Source organism: Panthera uncia, chromosome D2 (genome assembly GCF_023721935.1).
Source record: "Panthera uncia isolate 11264 chromosome D2, Puncia_PCG_1.0, whole genome shotgun sequence".
In the NCBI taxonomy this organism is placed as follows: domain Eukaryota; kingdom Metazoa; phylum Chordata; class Mammalia; order Carnivora; family Felidae; genus Panthera; species Panthera uncia.
The window spans coordinates 32,562,766-32,588,564 of NC_064818.1; the positions used below are offsets into that span (position 1 = coordinate 32,562,766).

A 25,799-nucleotide genomic window follows, 5' to 3' on the forward strand; every position below is an offset into this window, starting at 1 on the left:
GTACAAACTGCCAGTTATACAATAAGTCACTGGGATGAAAGTACAGTATAGGGAATATATTCAAAATATAGTAACAATTTTGGTAAGAGATGGTAACTATGCATCAGTAGCAAGAATTCTGAAATGTACATAATTGTCAAATCATTGTGTTGTACACCTGAAACTCATGTGTCAACTATACTTCAAGTAAAAAAAAAAAAAATGAATCCACATATATGACCAGTGCCCAGACCAAGAATAAAATGTTACCAACACTTCACAAACCCTTCTCGTGCTTTCTCAGTCACTTACTAAACTTCTACATCCCGAAGAGTAACCCTATCCTATTAGGATTAATTTTGTCTGTTTTATAACTTTATAAGAATGGATTGCTATAGTATATACTATTCTGCATCTGTCTTTTTAAACTCAACATTGCTAAATTCAACTGTTTTGCTTGTAGTAATATTTTCATTGGTTTTTTTTAAACATTTTTTTAATCTTTATTTTTTTAATTTTGGGGGTAATTTTTATTTTTTTATTTTTCTATTTTATTTTTTTGATGGAGAAATAGTTTTATTTATTTTTTTGTTTTTCCTTTTTTTCTTTTTTTTAAAATATGAAATTTATTGTCAAATTGGCTTCCATACAACACCCAGTGCTTATCCCAACAGGTGCCCTCCTCAATACCCATCATCCACTCTCTCCTCCCTCCTACCTGCCAGAGAGAGAGAGACAGAGCATGAGCAGGGGAGGAACAGAGAGAGAGGGACACACAGAATCCGAAGCAGGCTCCAGGCTCTGACCTGTTAACACAGAGCCTGACATGGGGCTTGAACCCATGAACCATGAGATCATGACCTGAGCCAAAGTCAGATGCTCAATCAACTGAGCCACCCAGGTGCCCCAATATTTTCATTGTTATATTCTATTGTATGACTGTATCACATTTTACTGTTGATGGGCATTTGAGTAGTTTGCAGTTTACCAGCATATAGTGTTGGCAGGAATATTTTTGTATGTGTCTTTTATGCATGTAATACATGACTAAAAGTAGCACAAACGGGTCATAAAACATGCTATTCCAACTTCAGTGGCTACTGTCAAAAAATTTTCCAAAGTGGTTGCATCTATTTACACTCTTCAGTACTGTATGAGAGTTCCAGTTGCTCCATGTTTGCTATATTTGATACTGTGTGGGTTCTTTTTTAAGCCACTCTGTTGTATGCTTGTCAAGTTCTCTTTTAAAGCTAGTATTAGAGTTTAGAACCAACACCCTTTAAAAACTAACTAGTTAAGGGGAACCTCGTGGCTCAGTTGGTTAAGCATCTGACTCTTGATATTTGGCTCAGGTCATAATCTCAGGGTGGTGAGATTGAACCCCATGTTGGGCTCCGTGCTGGGTATGGAGCTGCTTGAGACTCTCTCTCCCTCTCTCTGCACTTCCCCCACTGTCTCTAAAAACAAAACAACACAAAATAAAAAAACTAACTGGTTTATGAGTTTAAGGTTTTGATAATATGAGATAAATTATAAAGTCCACAGTCATATCCAAACTGCAATAATAATAAATACTTTTTTTCTTAAATTTTAAGTAGGCTTCATGACCAATGTGGGGCTTGACCTCACGATCTGAAATCAAGAGTGGCATGCTGTACTGACTGAACCAGCCAGGCAACTCAATAATAAACACTGGCGATAAATAAAGAGACTCTTTCCATTTTTCAGTATCAAGCATTGAGATATCAGAAAAAACTTTCATTTCATCTTTCACAATTTACCAAGGTTGGGCTGTTGCAATTACTCAGCTCTGCCCTTGAATGCAGCCATAAACCATATGTAAATGTGTGGATGTGGCTATGTATACTTCTACAGACTCTGTATATATGTGATTAAATTTCTTTATATTAGTATGATACTAATTCTGATAGGGTTCTGTAAGGAATAAATGAGTTACATTAGAGGATATAAAATAGTTACTGGAATATGTAAGAGTGTAATAAATGTTAGATATTATCATTACTTTTTAAAAATAACATCTTGAAGTATGGAAATAACTCTTGCATTTTTGGATTTGGTGTGGACCAGTTGGTTAGTTGATATCAGAGCCAACCTACCGGTGCTGGTACAAACCTATCCCTACTACTAAAGCAACTTTTTCTACCCCTCCATGAGGAACAAAGCCAAACTGCATAGGACCATTTGACAACTTGTGGTATTTTAAGGTTTGTCAACTGTAACCCAAAAGTATGTAAAACCTTGAGGAAATGTAAACATTTATTTTTATAACTTGTTGTTTTCACAGTCATTTAAACTTCTTTTTAAGTTTGCTTATTTTGAGGGGGGGGGAGGGGCAGGGAGAGAGAGAGAGAATCCCAAGCAGACTCCACACTGTCTGTGCAGAGCCCAACACAAGACTCAAACTCACAAACCAGGAGATTGTAACATGAGTCGAAATCAAGAGTCAGATGCTTAACGGACTGAGTTAAGGTGCCCCTAACCACTCTAGTCATTTAACTTTTAATCAGGCCATTTTAAAAATCCAAATTATGAAAGAATATTTTATTTTTTTAATATTTATTTATTTATTTTGAGAGGGGGTTAGGGGAAGGGAGAGAGGGAATGAGAATGAATCCCAAGGAGGCTCCACATGGTCAGCACAGAGCCTGATGTGGGGCTTGATCCCATGAAACACAAGATCATGATCTGAGCTGAAATCAAGAGTCAGATGCTTAACCAACTGAACCACCCAGGCACCCCCCTTTTTTTGAAAGAATATTTTAAAACCAAACCTAATAATTAAAATGAATAATTATTGTTACTATTAACCCTAATTTGCTAATGCAGAAACAAGCTTCGCTGGACATTTCTGTCAAGAAAAGATATACTTTCTCTGAATTAAACCAGAGCAGGAAACCAAATGATGATAATGGAAGTGATTTAGAAACAATGAAGACCCAGAGTGCATGTCAATTCTACTCAGAAACATGATTCCTCATCTTGAATTGAGCTTTGGAGCTATAACTGATGATGAGAAGTGCTAAAATCCCCAAATCCAGTGTTTTGAAATTATGATCAATGATGCTATAAACAATCTTGAACACTTCTCCTAGTACACATGTGTAAGATTTCCTCTAGGGTATATACCAAGGAATACAGTTTTCTGGGTCATAGATAATATGCATCATCAATTTACTAGATAACATCAAATTATCCAAAGTGATTGTACCAGTTCTGTATGCCCATTAACAAGTACACAAGTTCCTGTGTGCAGTCTCATCAGTACTTCCTAATCAATGTTTAATTTTTTGACAACACTTAAAAGGAAGTTTCATTGTGGTTTTCTTTATCCATTTTAAAAATTAAGTTATAATTTACATACAGTAAAATTATCTTTTTAGTGTGTAGTTCATATTTTTCATTTTTCCTCTGTGCTTAATTCAGAATTATTTCTTCACATTTTTCTTCTAGTTCACTAATTCTGTCTTCAGCAGTATCTAATCTATTAATTCTGTTTTTAATTTTAGCATTTCTAGTTCTCTTCTGTAGTTTTTTTCTTTTCCAAATCTACTTGGTTATAACACTAGCCAGATTTAAGGGCTTTAGAGCCACATGTGGCTGGAGGCCATTATATTGGACAGTGCATATGTAGAGTATTTCCATCAACTCCAAATATTCTATTGGACAGCTTTGCTCTAGAGTTGTTTTTCCTTCTGCTAGGTACAAGTAGGTATCACCAGCCTTGGAAACCACTTAACTTAATTTGAGGGTTGTTTTTTGTTTTTGTTTTGTTTTTTGAACCATGCAGGTGGTATTAAGTTGGGCTGCAAAAATGCATGAAGCTTATCTTGAGATTATGAATTCTCAGGGAAGATTATTTTTCGGTTTTGTTGTGGGTCTGAAGATATCCATGGGTAACAGATTCTATTCCTTTGTTCAGATGATGAGAGTAATGTTGCAAACACCAGACCAGTTTCAGAAAGCCCCTGTGTGCTGAGTGAACCACAACCCTTGGTTTTACCTCGAGTGCCACAGTCGAAGGTGCTGTCCATCACCTCAAATACAGTAAGCCCCACACGGGAATGTACTGGAGAACCTACGACTGTTCTTGCCAGAAGTTTGCTCAGAGTTATTTGCCTTAATTTTATTATTTATGACTTAACTTTTTTTCAGTAATGTGTTTATCACAATAATCCAGTGACTCTGCACTTATAAGTTTAATTTCAGTTTAAAAAATTAATAGCTAATTAGGGTTAATAGTCAGCTTTTTTAAAAAGTCACCCATAAGTTACACAACGTAGAATCAGCTATATGGTTAGCCTAAGTCTGTTTGGGAGAAGAATAAAGGATATGACGAAAAGGGTAACATCCTATGCTTTGAATTTCTCCATTTTGACTCCTTTTTCTCTTCTCTCAGCCTACCTGATTTTTATTTTTGACATTTGAATCTGTTGACTTTTTTGCCTTTTGGGTGTTTAGTACTCATTAATAACTGAGGCATAAAAAGCAAACCAAAGTAAGGAAAAAGAAGTCCCAATTAAATCTGTGGACAGACATAAGGACAGCCATTTCTTGCAGAAGGCTGATGAACCTGGTCTCACATCGCCTCATCTAGTCCCAATTCCTACGTGGTAGTTTCAGTGTTAACTTGTGGCCAAAAAAAAAAGGGGTGGGGGGATTCTAATCCTTGAGCCATGCTCATCAACCCTGAGTTTTACAACCAGATCTAGTATTTGCTTTGTTGGCATACTGGCTGATATTGTCCTGCTGGATTTACATATGTGTTACATAAAAATAAAATCAGGAAGGCCCATCCATATCTTATCACATTGGTGGCTTAACCAGGTAAACTAATGTTCTTGGTGGTAATAAAATACTTCTAACATGCTTAAGTAAGTGGTCTGACTATGGGTTAGGTACCCTAAGTTATGAATAGTTAACTTAAATGTTTCTGGCTGCTAGTGACCAAAGGAAAGAGAAGCATTAGTTCAAAGATTCCTGAGAGAAAGTAGGAGGAAAATGCATGCTACAGCAGAAAAGGAGATAGCCAGAAAGGGCACTGAACTGATGATCTGACAGAGAAAATCAACAGCACTTCAAGGTGGCAATGTCAGTCCAAGGAAGATTAAACCCTGATAACACTAGAACAAATAAGATTAACTCTTTCTAATAAAAGTCTTCAGATTTTAGGTAATGACAGTAGCTGACTGCTCCAGGGTAGTGAAAGAGAAAGTATGTTTGTGCAGAGTAGAAGATTGTTTGATGGTGAAAGAGATTACATCAGAGTTTACTTTTTTTTTTCTATTTTTGTTTCATATTTTGTTTTCTTTTTGGTTTTCTTTTCTAATGTAAATAATGATAGTAATGAAGTTCTCTATACCTTATCAGAGTGGCTGTCAACAGCTTTCATCTCAGTTGATCAGGCTTCCCTTGCCTGCTGTCATTTAAAAATGAAGAGAAAAGGACTCTGACTTGTGATTTTAACAGTGGACTTGGGGACCCAGCTAGGCTACTGGAGAAAGATATTACAAAAGTTAAGGCATAGGAGAAAAATGTACAGATCTCCTAATTTGTAAATATTATCTTTCGGCAAAGTTGGGAAACCAAGCAAGTATCTTCACCGACCAATAACAAGTAACATTTTCTTTTGACATGTAGATGAATCTCTGTCAAGCAGCAAGTGGTCATCAGCCAAATGTGAATGGTCTCTTGGTCCATGGGATGCCTCTACAACCAAGAAATCTCTCCCTAATGGACAAGCTACTGTAAGAAGTATAAAGTTTTAATAGACTCTAGAATTTACATAGATCACTGAGAAATAAAAGGAAAGCTAAATCAGTTGATCAATATGCATATTGAGTACCTACCAAGCAACCAGAGAAATTTGTGAAGTAAAAACATCTAAGGAAATGGTTTCCATCCTAAAGGAGCAGATAGTGTAAGTGGAAAGAGAAGACACACATGGGTAAAAAGAGACCCATATAGGGCATCTTTGTGACTGAATGTCAAGTGTGTGGTACCCAGAATGAATGCATGGTGATCCCAAAGAAGGAAGGCATTTTGGTGGGTAACTGTAGGTTTGAACTTTTCCTTCAAAGATGGGAGTTTGGATAAGCAGAGAAGAGCAACAATGCTATTGTAGGTAGGAGGAATGGTGTGGGAAAAGGTTTGGAAACAAGAAAATAAGAACTGTTTAGAAGAGAAAGCAGACCAGTTTTGCTATAATGAGAAAAGGAAGAGGTAGGTCACAATTTTAATGCTTCTGACCTAAGACCACTGACAATCTTTCAGAGTTAAAACAGATATATCATGGTGTAATTAGTGGGAAAAAAGGCTATGAAATTGATGAAGGCTGGGACCAGACTGGGGGTTTTGAATGCCATGTTTTTGAGATCCATTTATGTTGTTGCACATGATCTTCTCTTTTATTGCCAAGTAAGATTCTACTGTAAGAATACATCACAATTCATTTTCCATTCTCCTGTTAGTGAACACCTGGGGTGTTTCCAGATCAGGGCTGTTATGCTTAAAGGCACTATAAACATTCTTGCACAGGTCTTTTTTTTTTGTAGACCTATGGCCTCATTTTTCTTGGGTCAGTATGTAGACAGTGTCATAGGACAAGTATATGTTTAATTTTATAAGAAACTGCCATAGTTTGCCAAAGCTAATTACACCATTTGACACTTCTGCCAGCAATGTATGATTCAGTTGGGAGCACATATATTTAAATCAGGAATCTGAAAGATAGATTTCACAGCAGAACACAGATTGAAGCAGGAGGAACTGAAGGTAAAGAGTCTAATTAACATAGGGATTCAAGGGGCACCTGAGTAGCTCAGTGAGAAGAGCATGCAACTCTTTATCCTGGGATTGTGAGTTCGAGCCCCATGCTGGGGTGGAGAGATTACTTAAAAAAAAGGGGGGGGGGCGTCTGGGTGGTTCAGTCGGTTAAGCGTCCAACTTTGGCTCAGGTCATGATCTCACATCTTGTGGATTCGAGCCCCACATTGGGCTCTGTGCTGACGGCTCAGAGCCTGGAGCCTGCTTCAGATTCTGTGTCTCCCTCTCTCTCTGCCCCTCTCCTACTTGCACTCTATCGCTCTCAAAAATAATAAAAAACATTAAAAAACTAAAAGAAAGGGGCGCCTGGGTGGCTCAGTCAGTTAAGCGTCCAACTTCAGCTCAGGTCACAATCTTGCGGTCTGTGAGTTCGAGCCCGGCGTCGGGCTCTGGGCTGATGGCTCAGAGCCTGGAGCCTGCTTCGGGTTCTGTGTCTCTCTCTCTCTATGCCCCTCCCCTGTTCATGCTCTGTCTCTCTCTGTCTCAAAAATAAATAAACGTTAAAAAAAAAAAGCTAAAAAAAATAAGAATTATATATGTGTGTGTCTATATATACATGTGTGTGTGCATGTGTGTGTATGTGTATGTGTGTGTGTGTGTGTGTGTGTGTGTGTTCAAGCATGAGCTACTAAAAGTCTGTACTCAAGTTGTAGCAAAAGATAAGAAAGGAATGGAATATTTTAGGAGCTACTGTAAAAGAAATCAGATTCTATAAAAATAGAAGAACCAAAGTCAACTCTGAGAAGGGAAACTTGTTTCAAGGGAAACTTGTTGTGGGATAAAGATGAATTTGGTTTGGGGTGTGTTGAGTTTATAATGCCAGGCCATCTCACTGGCAACATCAAAGAGGTCACCTTTGGAAGGTGATCTAGAAGTCACTTGGCTAGAGGTGATACTGAATCCAGAATTATAAATGAGTAGTCCAAAAGACAAAATAAAGATAAGCATAGAGCACTTAAGGCCTAAAGCTTCTGTAATGGAAAGGAGTTTGGGTGTGGAAAGGCTAATAAGTGAATGGTTAGGGAGGCAGGAAGACCAGCAAGATCTCTTGTGAGTAATGCTCAAGGTTTAGTCCATTCCTTGATGGGTATTTCCTCTTCACAGTCCTCCAAACACTGAGGCATAGTTTGCACAACAAGACATCAAAGGGCCTGAAAGTTTGAGAAACTTGTTGAAAGCCAAAAGAGCATGTGGTAGAGCTTAATTCTTTCACTTTCCCTCCATTTCCTTGTCCAAATGCTCTCCTAGGTGTCTTATAGCACAAATGTCTCTCCTATGTTTTAAAAAAACAAAATAAAAACCCCCAAATCTGTAGGGCAAAGTTTAAACTACTGAACTGTTTCGACATGATATTTTACTTATCCGAGTACTTACAGAAAAGTGTTATTTCAGTTGCTTATGCAAATAGAGATCTTCTGTAGTCCTAGTGCCCTGGGCAGCAGGAGGCTCTGGACCTTTTACCTGCTTCCAGCTTTCCAAGGAACCCAAACCCCTACCCCCGCAGGCTCCAACAAGCGTGGCATTTTTTTTTTTTTTTAATTTTTAAATTTATTTTGAGAGAGCAGAAGTGGGAGAGGAAGAGAGAGGGAGACACAGAATCCAAAGCAAGCTCCAGGCTCTGAGCTGTCAGCACAGAGCCCGATGCAGGGCTCGAACCACGAACTGAGAGATTATGACCTGAGCCAAGGTAGGACATTTAACGGCCTGAGCCACCTAGGCGCCCCACGAGCTCAGCATTTTAATCTTTGAGTGGGAGCCACACCGGTGCCACGTTGCTTCCAAGCAGCAATATTTGCCTTTCAACTAAGTCTTTCCTTTGGCACAAAGAATGCCTCAAATATGGTGGGGATCTCATTCCCTGAGGTAAACTTTCGGGAAGCACTCTAGTGTAGGTACTCCTCAGGTTGGCCTTCACTGTAACTGAAGAAGTCATGGTCTTGGCAGGTGAATAATGGATTTGCTTTCCCAAATCTCCATTCTATTAAATTACTTGTATGACTAAAATAATGTCCTTTTAAGAACACATTCTCAGAGTGCCTGGGTGGCTCAGTCGGTTAAGCATCCGACTCTTGGTTTTGGCTCAGGTCATGATCTCACGGTTCGTGAGTTCAAGCCCCACATCAGGCTCCGCACTGACGATGTGGAGCCAGCTTGGGATTCTCCCTCTCCTCCCCTCTGTCTACTCCTCCCCTGCTTGCTCTCTTTCAAAATAAATAAACTTAAAAAAAAAAAAAAACAAAAAAACAGAACACATTCTTATGCCTGAACTAGATTATGTAGTTTGTACAAACTAGATTACTTTGCCTTTTTCTCCCTTGAATGTATTTTACACTCTAAGCTTTTGAGTCCTGTTTCTCTATACATAGCAATTCTGATTTCATTGTGGGTTTCTGATTTGGCCACTAGAGATCTTGATGACAAGCTACTTATGAGACCTGGATCCAGTACCATCCTTTCAACCCGAAATTGGCCGAATCGAGCCCTGGAGCTTAGTACATCAGCTCTGTCATACACAGTGCAGTCCGCCAGGAGACGCAATCCCCCACCACGTACGCTTCATCCCATCAGCACAAGCCATTCACGCGCTGGAACGCCAAGGCCTGTGGAAGAAATCCTCAGAGGATCCCGAGTGTAGGTTTCAAAGCAGAATTTTTGGAAACTGTGATAAAACTAATGAAGAATTTTATGAACAGAATGAATTTAAATGTAGCATTTAAATATATGCTTAGAAATTAATCATTACATATTCTCATGATTGTTTAAATTCAATATAGAAAAGATGTGGTTACATTTGAATATAATACGGTTATTGGATCTTTCTGTTAGTCTAGCTTAAGATTTATATTTCTACAAATGAATGGCTAGAATACTTCAGTGACACTTATCTAAAGAATAAAACATATGTATCTTATTAAACATCTTCCTTAGTGGGTATATGTTCAGTGAAATTCATCCCAAAATAATAGATCCTCTGAATATTATTCTGTACCATTGGGATCTGCTTATTCTACTGACAATGATAACATTTTAACCTCAGATAAGTACTTGCCTACATGCCAGGAAAAATAAACCTTAGCACTTCTTAGGAAATAACACTAAACATATTCTCTTCCCTTTTCCTACCCTTACTTCACTTTGAGCCTCATAATGCAAAAAATATTTAGAAGCCAATTTTTTAAATAAAATTCTCTCATTAGTTGTTGATTCATAAAACATATTAGGATGTTTGATTCTAAGTCTATGATCAAGGGTATGAGGTAATATGGCTATAACTGTGTTTTGAATTCAGCTTCTAAATTAAGCATATGTCACTATGCTTCTCTCCCAACATGTCATTCGTGGACTTTGATTTTTCAATTTCTTGTTTTAATTTGTCCCCATAGATTCAGTAAGAGATGTCTATACCGACCACAAATCTTTCATGACACCAGGGTTCTTCTCACCTGGTGAGAACTATTTTATTATGTTGATGTTGATACTGATACAGCTATAGATTAAATTTATTGAGGATGAGTGTGGATAAGGGAGGACTACTGTTATTAGTGAAAAGGACAATCAAAAGGCTCAGAACTGTGGAGAATTCCATCAGATACGAAATTACAAATCCATAACAGGTTAACACCATGCAGTGTTAACACCAGACAGGGAAAATTTCACAAAGAGCTCAACTTATGCTGTGTGCCCAGGATAAAGTTTCAACAAAAATCAGAAAATACTAAGAAAAATACTATGAAAATACTATGAAAAAAAAAAAAAACCAAACTCTGATTTTCCAAAATCCTTTCACTGAGATTTCTTTACGTAAAAACATAAACAGCTTAAAGCATCTGTGCATGACATTAACTCATCTCCTTCATTTCTTTGGTTCTAATTAGTTCTCTTGTATTGTTGTAACTTTATGCTTTCCTATCTTGGTGTTTGCTGGTGGGATCTGCAGTCCAGGAGCGGCGGACTCACTCTCCTCTCCCTCACCAATGCCCCTGAGTCGAAACAATCTCCTGCCACCTATTGGCACAGCTGAAGTGGAACACTTAAGCACTGTGGGGTCACAAAAGCAAACGGTAGGTCTTTCTCCTATTGCCTTTTCCATGTGCTTATGAGACCTCAGGGCCAGCAATTGTGCAGGATCCATGTTCTGGTCTTGATTTATACTGCATTTTGTCAAAAGTACAAACTGAATCCTAATTTATGACAATGGAATTGGAGCTGCTTGGCCTGCAGTTATCATACCTACCTGGGGTGATGTAGGCCATGTACAGCTCTCACTATAAATTAACTGTTTCTTGTAATTTTTGTCTCCTCTGCAGAAAACCCATGGTGACTCCAATCGAGCTCGAAGTGCAGTGGTGGATGAGCCTAACCATCAGCAGCCCCAGGAGAGGCTCCTTTTACCTGACTTTTTCTCCAGGCCCAACACTACTCAGTCATTTTTGGTAAAGCGACATACTTCTATGGTCTTGACAGTTGGGGAAAGAAAATTAAAAAAACTAGTCTGGCAGACTTAAGATTTAATGTAGTAGCTTAATCAACTCCAAGAATAAAAGCTGAGGTTCTTAATAATAAAAATAGCATTAGTAGTACATTTTTTTGAAATTCTAACTGGTCTCTGCCACTTATTCAACTCATAAAAAGAATAAGTTAAAATGCCTTATACATGAGTCACAAATTCTAAACAATTTAAATTGTTAAATATTAAATATTTCTGAGAATAAACCAACAAAAAAAATGTTAAACTCCAGTGCATATCAGATCAGCATAACTCATTCTCTAACACTGCCCTTACAGAGTTACACCAGAACTGGTATCAGATTATGATGTGGACTGATGGATAGGTAACTCACCTAAAAAAAATAGAAGTCAACTCTTTGATGTTTGAGATGCTTACATTACCATTTAATGTGCATTTACTAGCCTTTTAAGCAAATAGGAAAACTGAGTTGGGAGTGGAGGCCATGCACTGACCTTGCCCAACTGTAGGCCAGGAGCTCAGCCCCACCTGATCTTTGTGGCAAGAGGGCATGAAGAGCCTCGGGAAGTGAATGGGGCCACACTCAGTGCCCAGGAGCCAGGGGCCTCACATCTTATACCAGTTTTCAGGACGGTGCTATTTGAAGCCCACTTATTCTAACTCATAAGCTTTGAACTGTATCAGCCTAAAGCAATATACAATCCTCCACTGAAAGAGTGGTGAGAACAATAAATTACTGGGATGTTGTATTAGTTTCCTAGGGCTACCGTAACAAATTACCATAGACTGGGTGGCTTAAAACAACAGAAATTTATTCTATCAGTTCCAGAGCCTAGAAGTTCAAAATCAAGGTGTCAGCAGAACAATGCTCCCACTACAGGATCTATGGATGAGGATCTTCTCTTCTTGGCTTCTGGTGGACTCTAGCAGTCCCTGGCCGTCCTTGCCTTGCAGCTGCATCACTCCAGTTTTCACCTATGCCTTCACACAGCCTTCCTCCCTGTGTCTTTGTCCAGATTTCCGTCTTATGAAGATACCAATCATTGAATTTATGGCTGACCCTAGTCCAATATGACCTCACCTTATCTTGATGACATCTGCAGAAATTCTATCTCCAAACAGTCATATCCACAGGTTCCAAGTGGACATAAATTTTGGCAGCAGCTGCAGGAAGGGACACTTGAACTCAACAGACCTTAGGAGACTTTATTTAGGGGGAGATTCACCAAAACATGACCTAAAGGGAAATGTGAGCATTTCTGATTCTTACTCAATGTGAACTCTAGAAAAGTTTGAGAACCTCTTTTAAATCTGTCCTCTCATAATTTGATTCAGGGCACTTGTTAAAGCAGTGTTCCATGATTATATTCTACAGCTAGATTCTCTATAAAACATTTATATATAATTTTCAGTTTCTTCTTTTTCTGATGTTTATAACAATAAAAGTAAGAATTTCTTACCTTAGCTGTGTCTTTCCCAGTTTGCTGTCATGCAAAGGGAGATCAGCTAGTTGCTCGATGTAACTGAGAGCATTATAACTGAGTCCCTGGCTTGGCACTTCCAGACTAGCACTCTGCTCCTACAGGTGAACAAACTATTTTTATGGACCATTTAGCTCACCACAAAAGTTAGTCTGCTTTTGTAAATCAAGTTATTACAGGAGAGCTACCATACTCATTCACTTATGTACCATCTATGACTGCTTTCCCACTCTAACAGCAGAGTTGAGCAGTTTCTAGCAGTACGTACCACAAAGCCTAAAATATCTACTTTCTGGCCCTCTGAAGAAAGGAAGTTTGGTGACCCCAGTAAAAAAAAAAAAAAAATGGGGCTTCACCAAAAAAAGGTTCCTGAAATGTCTTGATTCCAGTGCTCTGACAGGGAACTGAGAGGGATGTTTTTTATTCCAGAAGCCCCAGCAGGATGGCATTGATAGGTTTTTTTGTTGTTGTTGTTGTTGTTGTTTTTGATATTTACATTTCAGGGTTTTAATCATATCTTAAAAATTTTAAATTATCAGAGGTGATTTTGAAATGTTTGAACTTCATACTGAGAGTCACATTTCAAGTATGGAGATAAAGTCATGGGTGTTTTAATGTTGCTGAAAAGGCTCTGTTCTGTTGTTTTAAACTTTAGTCAGCAGGCAGTCTAAATTAGATAAAATTCCCTTGGCAGCCATTATAAATACTGAGAAATATTAAACCATATGGATTACTTATAAGTGCTAAAATTATCTTAAAGGCATATTAATAAAATTTTAGAACTTAAGAAAATTTTAAAAGAAGAACTTAAAAATTCTTACAAGTTAACAAATGGCTTTGTAGGTCCCCGGCTTGGGATTCTTTACTTGAAATACAAGAGGGCACTCAACCAACTTGTCCCTCAGCTGGCAGACAATGCCATTTACATTGCTGTCTGATTTCAAGGTATTCCTTTGTAAACCTACTAACATACATCCTTTGGGGGAAGTCCCATTGTAAGAAGTGTCTCATCTTTTCTGTTTTGCAGCCAGATACACAATATCATTCGTGTGTTGCTGAGTATCCTCATCAGGCCCCACCTGGTAGGGGATCTGCAGTGACAGGTGGGACCATTGCTCTTATTTTACTATGTGGCTATGTTAAGACCCTGTCTTTGTCTGTTTTCTATGTTTATTTTCCCTTCCTCCAGATTTTATTATATTTTGTTTTCCAACATCTGTAAATCATCTCAAATTCCTTTGGAAATGGCATATAATAAAGATCAAGGAGACCTCTATTGCCCAGAGCCAAGTTCCAGATTCGTTTTCTCATATGTAAATTAACTTCTCACCACTCTGGCAAAATAGATAGTACTTTCTTTTCTTCAATCTAAAAAACTTAAGTGAAATAAGTCATTTTTATAACATTCAAACACTGCATGGGTTTTATTATATAGATCCATATTTCTGTAGAATAAACTTGCTATGGTCAGTTAACCTGCTAGGCCAAGGTAAGAAAAGAAATTTAAAAATGACAAGACATGCAGAGTCTTAGTCTATCCCATTAACTTTTATTTCTAAGTCATATTCTATAGACTGTATTTTCATAGGAAAGGAGAAATTTTAAGGATATCTTAACTTAAAAGTTATCTTCCTATAATGGTCTTCTCACCACATCAGGGTCATTCTCATTATGCTGTAGGTGAAATATGGAAGTACTAAGCAGTTGAAATGTTTCCTGTTAATAAGATTAAAAAATAATCTGCCTCAAATTATCTCTGTCATCCAAGTAAATTCTCTTGTTCAGTTCCTATTTGCATTTTTTGGCAGTCTCTGAATGCTTTCAGTGGATTCTTTTCTTGGATTAGTAGTCCTCAAAGAGATACAGTGCTGCCTCTGAGCTATAGTTACTCCATTTAGCCATGTTGATGGCCAGTTATAACATTTAGATAAGTGAAACAGACATATTAGTCTGTTTTACTTGGTGGGTTCTTCTCTAGAACTAGGTTTCATATCTTAATACAGACTTGTAGGTTTTACACGATAAAATAATGTAAATGTGGTTCTTACTGCCTTGGAAAATATATACTTTATTACTTAGTACCAGTCTCCAAATTTCAGTCCAACTGTAATTGGAGCAAAAAAGCCCTTAGATATAAATTTGAGATTACCAAATCTAAAATGTCTACTAATGTTACTTTATGATGTCATCTTTGTCTGACAGGTCCTCAGTTACATGGGTCTACAAAATCCCAAAACAGAGGTGGACCAGTCTCTAGAACCAAGCAGGGACCATAGAGCAAATAGAAGAACCTGCTTCAGGCTGCAGGGAACACGTGAGAGAATTTCATGAATCAGTGTCCAGTCATCTTGTGATGCAAAGCTTGTATACAAAAGAACTTAAAACCATCTTCATGAAGTGTTAATCTGGTGTAACTGACTGAGGAAAAAACAAAGAATATCTGCCAAAGATTACATGGGTACTGTTTTTCCAGTTACCATCTTCTTTCAGCATTAAGTTAACCTACTCCACTGGACAGCAGAATTTGTATCCAAAAATGTAACAAATGAATAATTATCCCCAAATCACTGCTCATGTTGTCTGTTAATGGTGATCAGTTCAATTATAGGATTCTGTAAGAGTCTATGAAGACTATACATACACAAAAAGCAGCAAATGATTGTTTGATAACATGAAGCTATATCACTGGCTTCAGAACACTTCCACTTGTATGAATTTCTGGAGAGTTGTACTCATTTTTAAGGCATTTTTAGGAGACAGTTCTGTCAAAACTCTGAGCTACTCATCAAACAGATGTTATTCCTAAAGCTTTCTCTTTAGATGTCCAATCTTCTAGGCAAAGAAGTATGGAAGGGGTGAGTAATAAAGACATAAATGTTGAACACTGGTTTAAAGTAACTTATTTAATAAGTCATAATGTATATATATTTTCAGACAGGACAGCTCAACCTCACAATGCCTACTTGATATCAGATTATGCTTCTTTTCTTCTTAAAGGACTCTAGTGGTTATATATATTTTTTTAAACTATTAAATTCACCTTATCAGATTTTCTTCTTAAGTTCTAAGTCAACTTGAAAATTTATAGAATCTGCTGGTAAGCCAGCAATGCCTTAAAATTTCAGAAACTCTGGTAATTGGTCTAGTATAAACATATCCTAAGAGCAGAAGTAGAGAACTTCAACATTCTTCTGATTTCACCATGGACTTTTTTTTGGAAGACATTCATAAATGCAGCATAATGTAGGTTTTAACTATGGCTTAAATTTATTTTATTTAAATTTCATTGAACTTTAATTTTGATGACCCTATAAGTTTTAAATCTTATTGTTAATCTTCAGAGTGGATAAATTCAAGTGACCATAAATAGGGGTATTTTTTTTATTATATCAAGGTGTACTAATGCTATCATATAAAGAAGACAGATGCTTTGAACAACCTGCCTTAAATTATATTTCCAACACAATTAAAGAGTATTTTTTAACCTGTGTGTAATCACAAACTGAAAGTGTTTCATGTGCTTACCTCAGTTATCATACATAAAGCTCAGTAACAGAAGGGCTGTGTTATGCATATGGTATTGGATACGTAAGTCTACAAATCAGAGATATTAAGTTAAACAATTGCTAAAAAAATTTCCATATATTCCAATGACTATATACCGGTCTGACTAAATTAGTAAAAACCTGTACTTTTCTCACAAATCAATACCATGAGTGCATAGTAACAAACCACGGGATCAAGATGGTCTGCCTTTCAAATGTAGAGAGTCAGAAGACACCTCTGAAGAAGTCACTTAGCCCAATTCCCTCACCCTTTTATAGATGAGGAAACAAACAACCTAAGAACACTCAACAGTTACAGGTAGGACAACTTCTGTTTATGATACTTAAACCAGACTACCTACTATAAATAAGCTGACTAGGATTATTTTTCTTCCCTCTTCTCTACGCACCTTCCATAGTTTCTCTAGATCACAGATTTTTAAATGATCTCATAGATCATTTAAAAGGCCCCACAACTTAATAGTCCTTTTTAACCTGTTTATTTCATCAGGTATTAAGTCTTACAAAGATGCCTGAGGTAATCTGAACATGTTTCTCCTACACTTCAAGCAGAGTACAAAAGCTGGTTGAGTAAAACAAAAAGGAAAGGGGATCTATTCAAGAATATTAAGCCCGAAAGTAAACTCGCAAATATGTGAAAGACAGATGTCCAGCAAGTGTTTTGAAGGCTTTCTAGCCAGGTAGAGTTACTGTTCTAATAAACATCACTTCGAATACTCTGCAGCTGTGTGCACACTCTTGTGTGCCAAAATGACAACTGCTAAAGGCTATATGGGACAGACCCACATTCCAGATAAGAGTTTCTTGCACAGAAGACCCATAGAAGCAAGTGCTGTCAGGAATACACCACTCACCCCCATTCCCTCAAAAATCACCACTAAACTCCTTCATACAGGACCTCAAAGAATGTCAGGGGATTTCTAGGGTTCCTAAAATCAGGTTGAGAGATTCTGCGTGGTTTACAGAATTGATCTGAATAATCTAGGCTGGAAGGACAATTTTTCTCAAGAGCAGGGTTGACTTTTGTCTTCAAATCTTGACTGTACCTTGCCTGTAAGGGCACCAATTAACACTTAAAGACTTTTGAAGAGAAAATTCCATTATTTCTTTTCTTTCTTGAGAGGCGTTTTTTTCCCTCCTCGTTTAGAAGGTTTGCAGTACTTTGCTTCCATCTGAGCCAGAAAAGTGTCCATTTCCTTTTGCCGATCCTTTTGTCTGCTCTGTTTAAGAAGTTAAAACACAAGCTTTCAAAACACAAGGCTATCCAGAGACAAAAGTACTCAGTGGTTGCCAAGGGCTGGTGGAAGGGAGAATGGGTGAATGACTGCTAATGAGCAAGGGATTTCTTTTTAAGGCGATGAGAATGTTCTGGAATTAGTGCTGACAGTTATACAACTTGATGAATATACTAAAAGCCACTGCATTGTGCACTTTAAAAAAATGAAAACATGGTATGCATGGTATGCAAATTATGTCTTAAAAGAAAACAAAATATCCACAACATCATATATACACTATAATGAAAATATTAGCAGAAGGAATTAGAACACGAAAGTGGTGACAACCTTTAAAGACAACCTGTCAAGTTTACCTGAATGACTGCTTTCAAATTATCTACTCCTTCATCAAGGCCCAACTCCTTCCTGCTCATTTCTGCTTCTTTAGCCTCTTCCTGAGCCTAAAACAGAAACTCACATGAGACTCCATGGAAACTTAGCATATACTAAAAACATACCCTCTTTCCCAACACCAAATCTATTAATAACCTTTCAATTTGAGGATTATACAGGTTAAAAGGACACAATTACATAAATATGTCATTCATTAAAAGACAAAACAGCTGACAGCATGCAGTAGATCCTCTGATTCCAATAAGCATTTCTGAGTTTCCCTCATTTCTACTAGCTAGGGGTAGCAAGTAGTTTGGTATTCATAAGCCACAAGGTGGTAAGAATGAAAACAAAACACTAGAACTAGGAAAGGTCATTTAACCAAGGATGCCCTCAAAAATGTTGTCAAGATACAGGCATCTCAGATTCCTCTCCTCTGGAAACCCACTTTTTACATGTGACTTGTGGCAGCCTTGAGAGTAACCCTGGCTTAAAATTCCCAAGTAGTCAGAACAAATACTAACAAACTCAGTTTTAACCTTTCTTTACCTGATTTCAAAGCCACCTTCTGCCAAATTTTCCTAGGGCACTGATTCCAAAATACAACAAGAATATCTTGAGAAAGGTTAATGAGTTTGTTCTTTATTTCAGGGCAACAACTAACACTATAATAGGTCCCAAACCCCGGCAAATTTTCTAAGTAACAATGAACACCATTAATACTGGGAATGATGATACATTAGGATTTTGTTATTCCAATAAAAAGAGTTTCCATGCTCTACTTTCAGTCCTTGTATTCTATTTCTGTCTTTTAATACTGTGTACCCACTCCCCAGGTTTGGTGGAGTCTCTCTCAAAACTATACCATCCCCCATCCCCCAATTCTAGGGAAGTTTCTCAAGCCAATATCCTATTACTGGATACAGCTGTGCTCAATTTCACCAGAGAAAATTATTACCAACTTAAACGGTCAACTTGAGCCTAAACAGATATAGCCTATGAGCCCAAATGATTAATACTATTACTTTTTAAAGTAGGCTCCATGTCAAACATGAGGCTTAAACTCATGACCCTGAGATTAAGAGTAGCATGCTCTACTGACTAAGCAAGGCAGGCACCCCCAAAATGATAACCTTGATACACATTCCACCTTGCTCAACAAATATGTACACACACACACACACACACACACACACACGAGCTCACCCCTGGTATGTATCTTGTATCAAAGCTGCAGACCTACTTCCACCTCCAAATCTTACACTGTCTACTTTCCACAGAGCTCCCATTAGGAAATCCAGGTTGAGGCAATGGTTACTACCCCAGAAGACCAGACACACGGATGTTTGCTACCTTGAATCCGCTCCCTCCCAGAATCTCAGCTGTTCCTAAATTACCTTCCCCTGCCATCAACCCTCCCTTTACCAATGCCACAGTATAGTAAGGTACAGAGGCCACAATCCTGGGTTCCCCACAATAGTGTTTCTCTCAAAGTGTGTTTGGGAATACAGTTGCATCAAAATAAACTGAATCGTTTGTATAGAAATATATATTCTAGGCCTAACTCAAGAATCAGTCTGGGCAAGGGCAAAAGAAAATCTGTATTAACAAGACACAGTGCCCCCCCTCCCCAAAAGTTTCTGTCATCCTCTCCCCATCCCTTAACTGAGTGAGAACCACCATCTAACCTATGTATCTGGACTCCATTAATTTATCTCTTGAGGAATAAAGAATATTTGTGTTAAGATGATATTAGTTTAAAAGAAAAGATATTAGTTAAACCATACACATAGTAAAATCCTGTTGACCACAACATACTAGGGAAAAAAAGTTTCTCTTGATGAGCTGGCATGCTCATTTCATTAGACAACCACTATTTAATAAGTTAACCCTGATTCGCATTTCAGTAATCTATATATTTGTTATTGTAAATACTCTCATATTCTCTTCGGAAGCAATCAGGATATAAATAATAAATTGCGTTCAAAATCTTACCCTCCTTTTTCTTGCATTCATCTTTTGCTTCGATTCTTTGACAAAGGCATTATAGGATGGGATCTCGCCAGCATCAATGGCTTGCTGAATAATGTTCCTTATCCTGGGTTCCTCTGTGTACTGCACACACAGCACAGACTCCATGATCTGATCCATGTCACCCTTGAAATCCAAATAGGCCTGTTTAATATCTGCCAGCTCTTCTTCAGAACCTTTGTATGTCTTTTCAAAAGCTTGAATGTCTTCTAGAGATATCTGAACAGAGACATATACTTTAGCTTTAACTGACAATTTTATTTTAAATACATAAAAAGCATACTAGTAAAACTAGATTTAGGTGTTGAAATATTTCCCCCCAAGTACAACAGTTGCTTGAGTTGAAATTGTTGCAAGGAACCACGTTTTCTATGCCAAAGCTTTTCCAGAGTTCTCCCTGCTCCAACCTTCACAACTACTAAATTACAGACCAGGAAATTTTAAGTGAAGTCTCCCGGGAAAACTCGAGACTTACATGTGGATATGTACAATGAAGCACTATCTCGTAAATATTAAACTACCTTTTTCACTACAATCGCTCCACATCAACAGTAAAGGCTCATTTAAATAGATTTATTCTTTGTATCTCCTGAGGAATGCTTGCTTGTATGTGTGTATATATCTGTATTTTGAGATGAAACAAATTCCTCATTCCTATACAACACAAAATGCAATGCCTTAAAGGCATTCAATAAACGTTTGTCGAATGAATGAACAGTCACAGAGAAATCTCCAGAGTCCTCTACCTTTTTAAAAAGTAATCTCCAATACGTCTCCCAGTCCCGATCTTGGTTGAGCACATCAGAATCTTCGTCCACTGTTCCCTGCTCATTGTACAGTGCTCTCTGCTCTTTGTCGCTCAGAACAGAATAGACTTTCCCGAGGATCTGTGGGGAAAGAGCATCCAAAAGTCACCCTCTGCATTCCTCACTGAAACCGCGCTTGAGAACTAAAGATTAGAAAAAGCCAGACCCGGCTGGGCGCACTCCGCTGGGGCGGGGCCAGTCGGCCAAAAGACCAAGAGAAACCCAGGAGGCCAGTGGAGCGGGGACTCACGTACCTGGAAACGGCGGGTGGCGTCTTCTTTGTCGTCCTCGCCGACCCGGTCCGGGTGCACCTGCAGAGACACCTTGTGGTAGCCGCGCCGGACCTCGCTGTCCGAGGCCTCGCGCCGCACGCCCAGCACTCGATAAAGGTCGGCAGTACCGAACACTTCCTCGCACAGCTCCAGCAGCCCCATGGCCAGTAAGGGCAGGGAGCGAGCTGCAAACTCCGCAAAAACTGCCGGTTCCGGCCACACTGCCTAGCGCTCCGAACTGCCTCCTTTTCCCGCGCAAAAATACCCAGGGCGACTGCGTCACAAGAAGCGCCGGAGGGGTGTGGCCAGGACGCCGCACTTTACGGCGGCTGCAACACGAGGGCGTGGCCAGTCTAGAGGGAGCTGCTGTGGGAACCTCCTTCCGCGTGGTTAGCCTTTACCGCCCAGTGCCAGGATGCCCTCCTCCCCTTACTCAGGAAATCTGGCGCCTATCTTCTCCCCAGTGTCCCAACGCATAAGTTTATTTAATATATGGCAGGTCCATACTACTCGAATCTATATATCGCTGTTTTGTTTGCCTTTTTAATGTAAAAAACTGCATTAGCATTGACATTTGGCAATTTGACATGGTTCAACGATCCAGACAGGAGTACACAGAACGCGCAGACCCAATAATTTTGCAACCTACAGGCTGGGACTGCTGGGTAAGGGCTTTCCCTCGATTCCTGCAAGAAAAAAAAACCCTAAACCAAAAGCACAAAATACCGGTCTTTTAACTCTAACGTTTATTACAGAATCATTCCCATTTACCTTTCACTTTGGTGAAGGTAACGTGACCCAAACCCTCATCTTAGTAAAAATAAAGATGCTGAAGAAATAGCTTTTTTTTTTTTTTTTTTTTTTTTTAATGCTTTCTAAAGCGCAAAGCTGGGTTTGAGCATGTTGAATTTGATGCAATCAACTAGAAGATGGTAAGAAACTGTGTCAGGAGATCCAAAACAAGGCTAGAGCTTGAGATAACCTTGGAAATCAGGGACAGGATGAGCTCACACAGGAAGTGTGTGTATACAGATCTTAGGCAAAGGATAAACCAAACCACAAAGTGAATACTTGAGTTGGCAGAAACTCAGTAGCTCAAAATAATACCTTAGCTTAACTCATTTCCCAGCAGTTCCCCTTGCTGGTCAATACTTTTCAGAATCATTCTCCTCTGATCTACAATTACAGTTTACCCAAAGATCTTGAACTCTCCAAAGTGGATTATTATCTTTAACTTCCAGAGCTCCCATGGTTTTCATAGCATTTCTCATTCCCAGATTCCAGATCAAATCCAGGTAGTCAGTTCTTCTTGGCCTTCTCTGCCTTCAAAGTTCCCTCAAAGCAAGGGAGGCCAACCAGTGACACCCCTGGGACAGACTTGATGATGCCATAATGAGATGGCTGGTAACTGTCCTCAGAATACAAAACCCAGAGAATAAAATAAATTGGTATATTGATAGCCCTTTAGTATCTCCTCTATAAATCTCCCCACCCTGGTCTCATGCCACAATTTGAAATCTGTACTATCCAGGGTGTGCGCTAAAATTCTCCAATCCGTGTCCATGGTTGTCCTGCAAAATGGTGGACCAGATAATGTGACATCTTGGGTTTTGGGCACAGCCCATCATTTATATTGCCAAATTCATGATACCTAAACCTCATCCTATCACTGGCTTTTTCAGTGGACTTTTGAAAAGCCCCTCATCTTTGCTCATCTCACACCCACCCTGCTCCAGACACTCTAATATGCTGTAAAGGGCTCTCCAGGTATGCATAGTGGGCTCTGAATCCTAGCTCTGCCCAAATGAAAATAGGTGGCCTTGGTCAAGTTTCCACCTCTGAATCTCAGCCTCCCATCAATAAAACAGAGACAATCCTACTCACTTTCATGATACCTAATAATCCTCACAAATAACCCTACTTGTAAAGAGCTGAGAATGTACATAGGTACTTTTCAATATTACCTTTCTTCCATTTTCTTATTCTTAAAATAGGCTCTTACAGCCTAAAAGCTCATTAAAAACTCTACCTTTGTAGGGCGGCTGGGTGGCTCAGTCGGTTAAACGTCCGACTTCAGCTCAGGTCATGATCTCATAGTTCTTGAGTTCGAGCCCCGCGTCAGGCTGTGTGCTGAGAGTTCGGAGCCTGGAGCCTGCTTCGGATTCTGTGTCTTCCTCTCTCTCTGCCCCTCCCCAACTCATGCTCTATCTCTCTCAACAATAAATAAACACTACAAAATTTTAAAAAAATCTGCCTTTGTAAATTTGAGATTATGTGTCAAACAAGACAATATAAATTTATAATTACAAAAAAATAATAATAAGCAAAGTAACTGTGTCTTTGAGCTAGTGGGATGACCATAAGTGATTAAGGAAGGAATTGCTCTGATGGACCATGGACAGGCTGGCTGGGGGCTGTCAAACAGGGGTCTTGGAAGGCAACAGATTGTCAAGTTGCCCAAGAGATCCAGGGCCCAACCCAAGTCCAACACACCCCATAGTCATGGTCTTTCTCCCAGATGAAGGCTGAAAAATCGAATTAGTACCTAGACCCAGCTTTATGTCAGAAAGAACAAATCTCTCCCTGAGCCCTGCTCAGGCCAGGCCAGAACATGGGTGACTTAGAAAACTCCATTTATTGACCTCCAAATCTAATAAAACTAAGTGCTCTGCACAGGTGTTTTAAGAGAACTTTGACCTTATTCCCAATGCTCTGCTCAAGCTCAGCTGAAGTCAGCTCGTTTTTGTTTCTGTAGCTTCTGTGTCTGTTTTCTGAGATGCTAAGAGGACTTCACGTGCCCGTTTCCTTCGCAGCCTCTCAGCATTTGTGATCATCATGGGATGCAGAGGGAAGAAGCCAGAGAGACCTACAAACAACAGGATTTTCACTCATTATAACATGGAAAAAGGAGTCTCCACATTCAAAATGACAATTAGAACACAACTTCAGCTCTCACTCCAGTCCTGATCAGCCTGAGGTAATGAAAGTCATTCTTGAACTACTATCATCCTGAAACTGACTTCAATTTAAAATCCCCTCAATGAAGTAAGTCTAGAGCTAAGTTACCCAGAAGCTTCTCCACAGGCTTAGAGAGGTGAGCCCCACAGCCGATCCAATGCCGGATCCGGTCCAGGTTGAGAGCAACGATTTTCTCTCCATGACTGTTGGGCAATGGATCATAGGAGCCCAGCTGCTCCACGAAACGGCCATCCCTAGGGCACTTGTTGTGAGCAGCCACAATGCGGTAGAAAGGCCGGTTGGTACAGCCACTCAAGGCAAGGCGGATGGTTAAGTGGCCTCCATGGTAGGCCTTGCAGAGGACAGTAGCTATAGAGAAATAAACGGTTAAGACACAAGAACTGAGTACACAAAATGGACAAAATGAGTTAGATAAACAAGCCCCTTCTTCAACTGTGATATCTTTACATCCAATCAATTATTGTCAATCTGGTTTAAATATTATATTCTTTGTGAAACTCCTCTCGTGCTCTTCAACGAGAAGTGACTACCTCCTCATCCCTCAATCCACTCAACACCAGCCTGCCATTTAATAGCTCTGCAACCACAACGGAGCCTCAGCTACCTCATCTATAAACAGAATGCCATTTGTTTCATAGGTTTTCAGCAAAGATTAAGGAAGAAAAAACTGAGGAGAGAGCTAAACGTAAGGCTGTTTCAGGTTGGGGTGGCCTCCAACTCGCCCTGGAGAAAGCTGTTTCATTCATCTGGTCCCATACGCCACCACCCCCCCCCCCCCCCCCCCCCCCCCCCCATACGCCGACGAGCTCCGCCCGGAAGCTCACTCACTGAGCTGGACCATGGTGCAGCCGCCGTGCGCCGCGACTTAGGGCGCCAGGTGCCGCGCCTCGCAGCGCCCCGCTGTGCGCACTGATCAGCGCTACGGCTTTGGAGGGGCGAAGGACGAACACCGAAGTCCACACTGCCGAACCTGGGGCGTGACCTGTCCGTGACCCAAGCCCTAGCGCCCTGGTGGCGGAAGCAGAGTCCACTCGCCCCGCCTCTTCCGCTTTTCGCTCCTACCCTTCCCATAAGGCAACGTTGCGAACCCTAATGTACCTTAAACTGCTGCAAAAAAGGCGCGTTGCAATTGCGTGTAGCGGGGGCGGTAGTGCGAGCCGAGCTGAGCGGGCGCTCTCGGTCTTCATTGGACAGTGGGTTCCTGCTAGAGTGAGGAATATTGGGAGAATCCAGGGGGGCGGCCAGGAGAATTGCTAAAGTGCTCTTAAATCCATCCTTCCAGGGAACGTGTTTTGGGCACCTGTTTAGAGCCTAAGCCACTGCTGAGAAGGCCTAGCTGAAAGGGCGCTGTCCCTGCCCCTAGGAAGCTCATAGTCACGTGGGGGAGACGTAGAACCCCACACCAGAGTTGCTAAAGGTGGTCAGTATACAGTCCTGGGGCAGCGGAGGAGAAGGCAAACCCGATACTTCCTTGGTGCCTCAGGAAGACTTCATAAAGGAAGTAGCGTTAGAGTCGAGGCTGTAGAAGAACAATAAATGAATGTGGAGTTTATTTTATCCTTCTATGTTTATTAATATGCCTTTCACTTTCCCTCCTATTCCTCCACCTCCCTCCTCTGCACCTTCTTTAAAAAAAATAAGAAAAAGGAGTCTTTATTTCTGGTTTTGCTATGCAGTGATCTAGAAGAAAAGGAGTGAAGGATGGTTCCTTTGTCATCTCTAGCCCTAGAATAATGGCCTCAGTTGTGAGTTTTCCATCCATTA

General features: G+C 39.6%; 3 protein-coding genes across 10 annotated transcripts in view; 1 reads left to right on the forward strand and 2 right to left on the reverse strand.

Moving 5' to 3' along the window:
• The window catches only part of FAM149B1 (family with sequence similarity 149 member B1), an 87,342-nt gene extending 72,004 nt beyond the window's left edge, over positions 1–15,338 (forward strand). For 3 of the 6 annotated variants that reach the window (XM_049645215.1, XM_049645211.1, XM_049645214.1), the window contains exons 8-15: positions 3,920–4,044; positions 5,638–5,744; positions 9,229–9,453; positions 10,206–10,268; positions 10,760–10,883; positions 11,130–11,255; positions 13,799–13,874; positions 14,974–15,338. In XM_049645215.1, the coding sequence (XP_049501172.1) occupies positions 3,920–4,044; positions 5,638–5,744; positions 9,229–9,453; positions 10,206–10,268; positions 10,760–10,883; positions 11,130–11,255; positions 13,799–13,874; positions 14,974–15,047 (920 nt within the window). In that variant the 3' untranslated portion in view covers positions 15,048–15,338. Of the gene's footprint in view, positions 1–3,919; positions 4,045–5,637; positions 5,745–9,228; positions 9,454–10,205; positions 10,269–10,759; positions 10,884–11,129; positions 11,256–13,798; positions 14,063–14,973 lie in introns of those variants that run through there. The other 3 variants (XM_049645212.1, XM_049645210.1, XM_049645213.1) reach the window with 3 other exon arrangements.
• A 1,462-nt stretch (positions 15,339–16,800) lies between these two features.
• Positions 16,801–23,573, reverse strand: DNAJC9 (DnaJ heat shock protein family (Hsp40) member C9). Of its 3 annotated transcripts, XM_049645222.1 has the most exons (6): positions 22,250–23,573; positions 21,039–21,095; positions 20,725–20,865; positions 19,943–20,197; positions 17,929–18,015; positions 16,801–17,557 (listed from the first exon to the last, which is right to left on the reverse strand). In XM_049645222.1, the coding sequence occupies exons 1-6, from the start codon at positions 22,325–22,327 to the stop codon at positions 17,438–17,440; spliced, it is 738 nt and encodes a 245-aa protein (XP_049501179.1). In that variant the 5' UTR covers positions 22,328–23,573; the 3' UTR covers positions 16,801–17,437. The 3 variants fall into 3 exon arrangements, with proteins under 3 accessions (XP_049501179.1, XP_049501180.1, XP_049501178.1); XM_049645223.1 differs by having other exon boundaries at positions 19,943–20,104; positions 21,039–23,573; XM_049645221.1 differs by having other exon boundaries at positions 21,039–23,573.
• A 99-nt stretch (positions 23,574–23,672) lies between these two features.
• On the reverse strand, positions 23,673–25,058 carry MRPS16 (mitochondrial ribosomal protein S16). The gene is made up of 3 exons (XM_049645224.1): positions 24,864–25,058; positions 24,123–24,383; positions 23,673–23,922 (listed from the first exon to the last, which is right to left on the reverse strand). Exons 1-3 carry the CDS (start codon positions 24,874–24,876, stop codon positions 23,789–23,791), a joined length of 408 nt encoding a protein of 135 aa, XP_049501181.1. The 5' UTR covers positions 24,877–25,058; the 3' UTR covers positions 23,673–23,788.
• Positions 25,059–25,799: the final 741 nt, after the last annotated feature.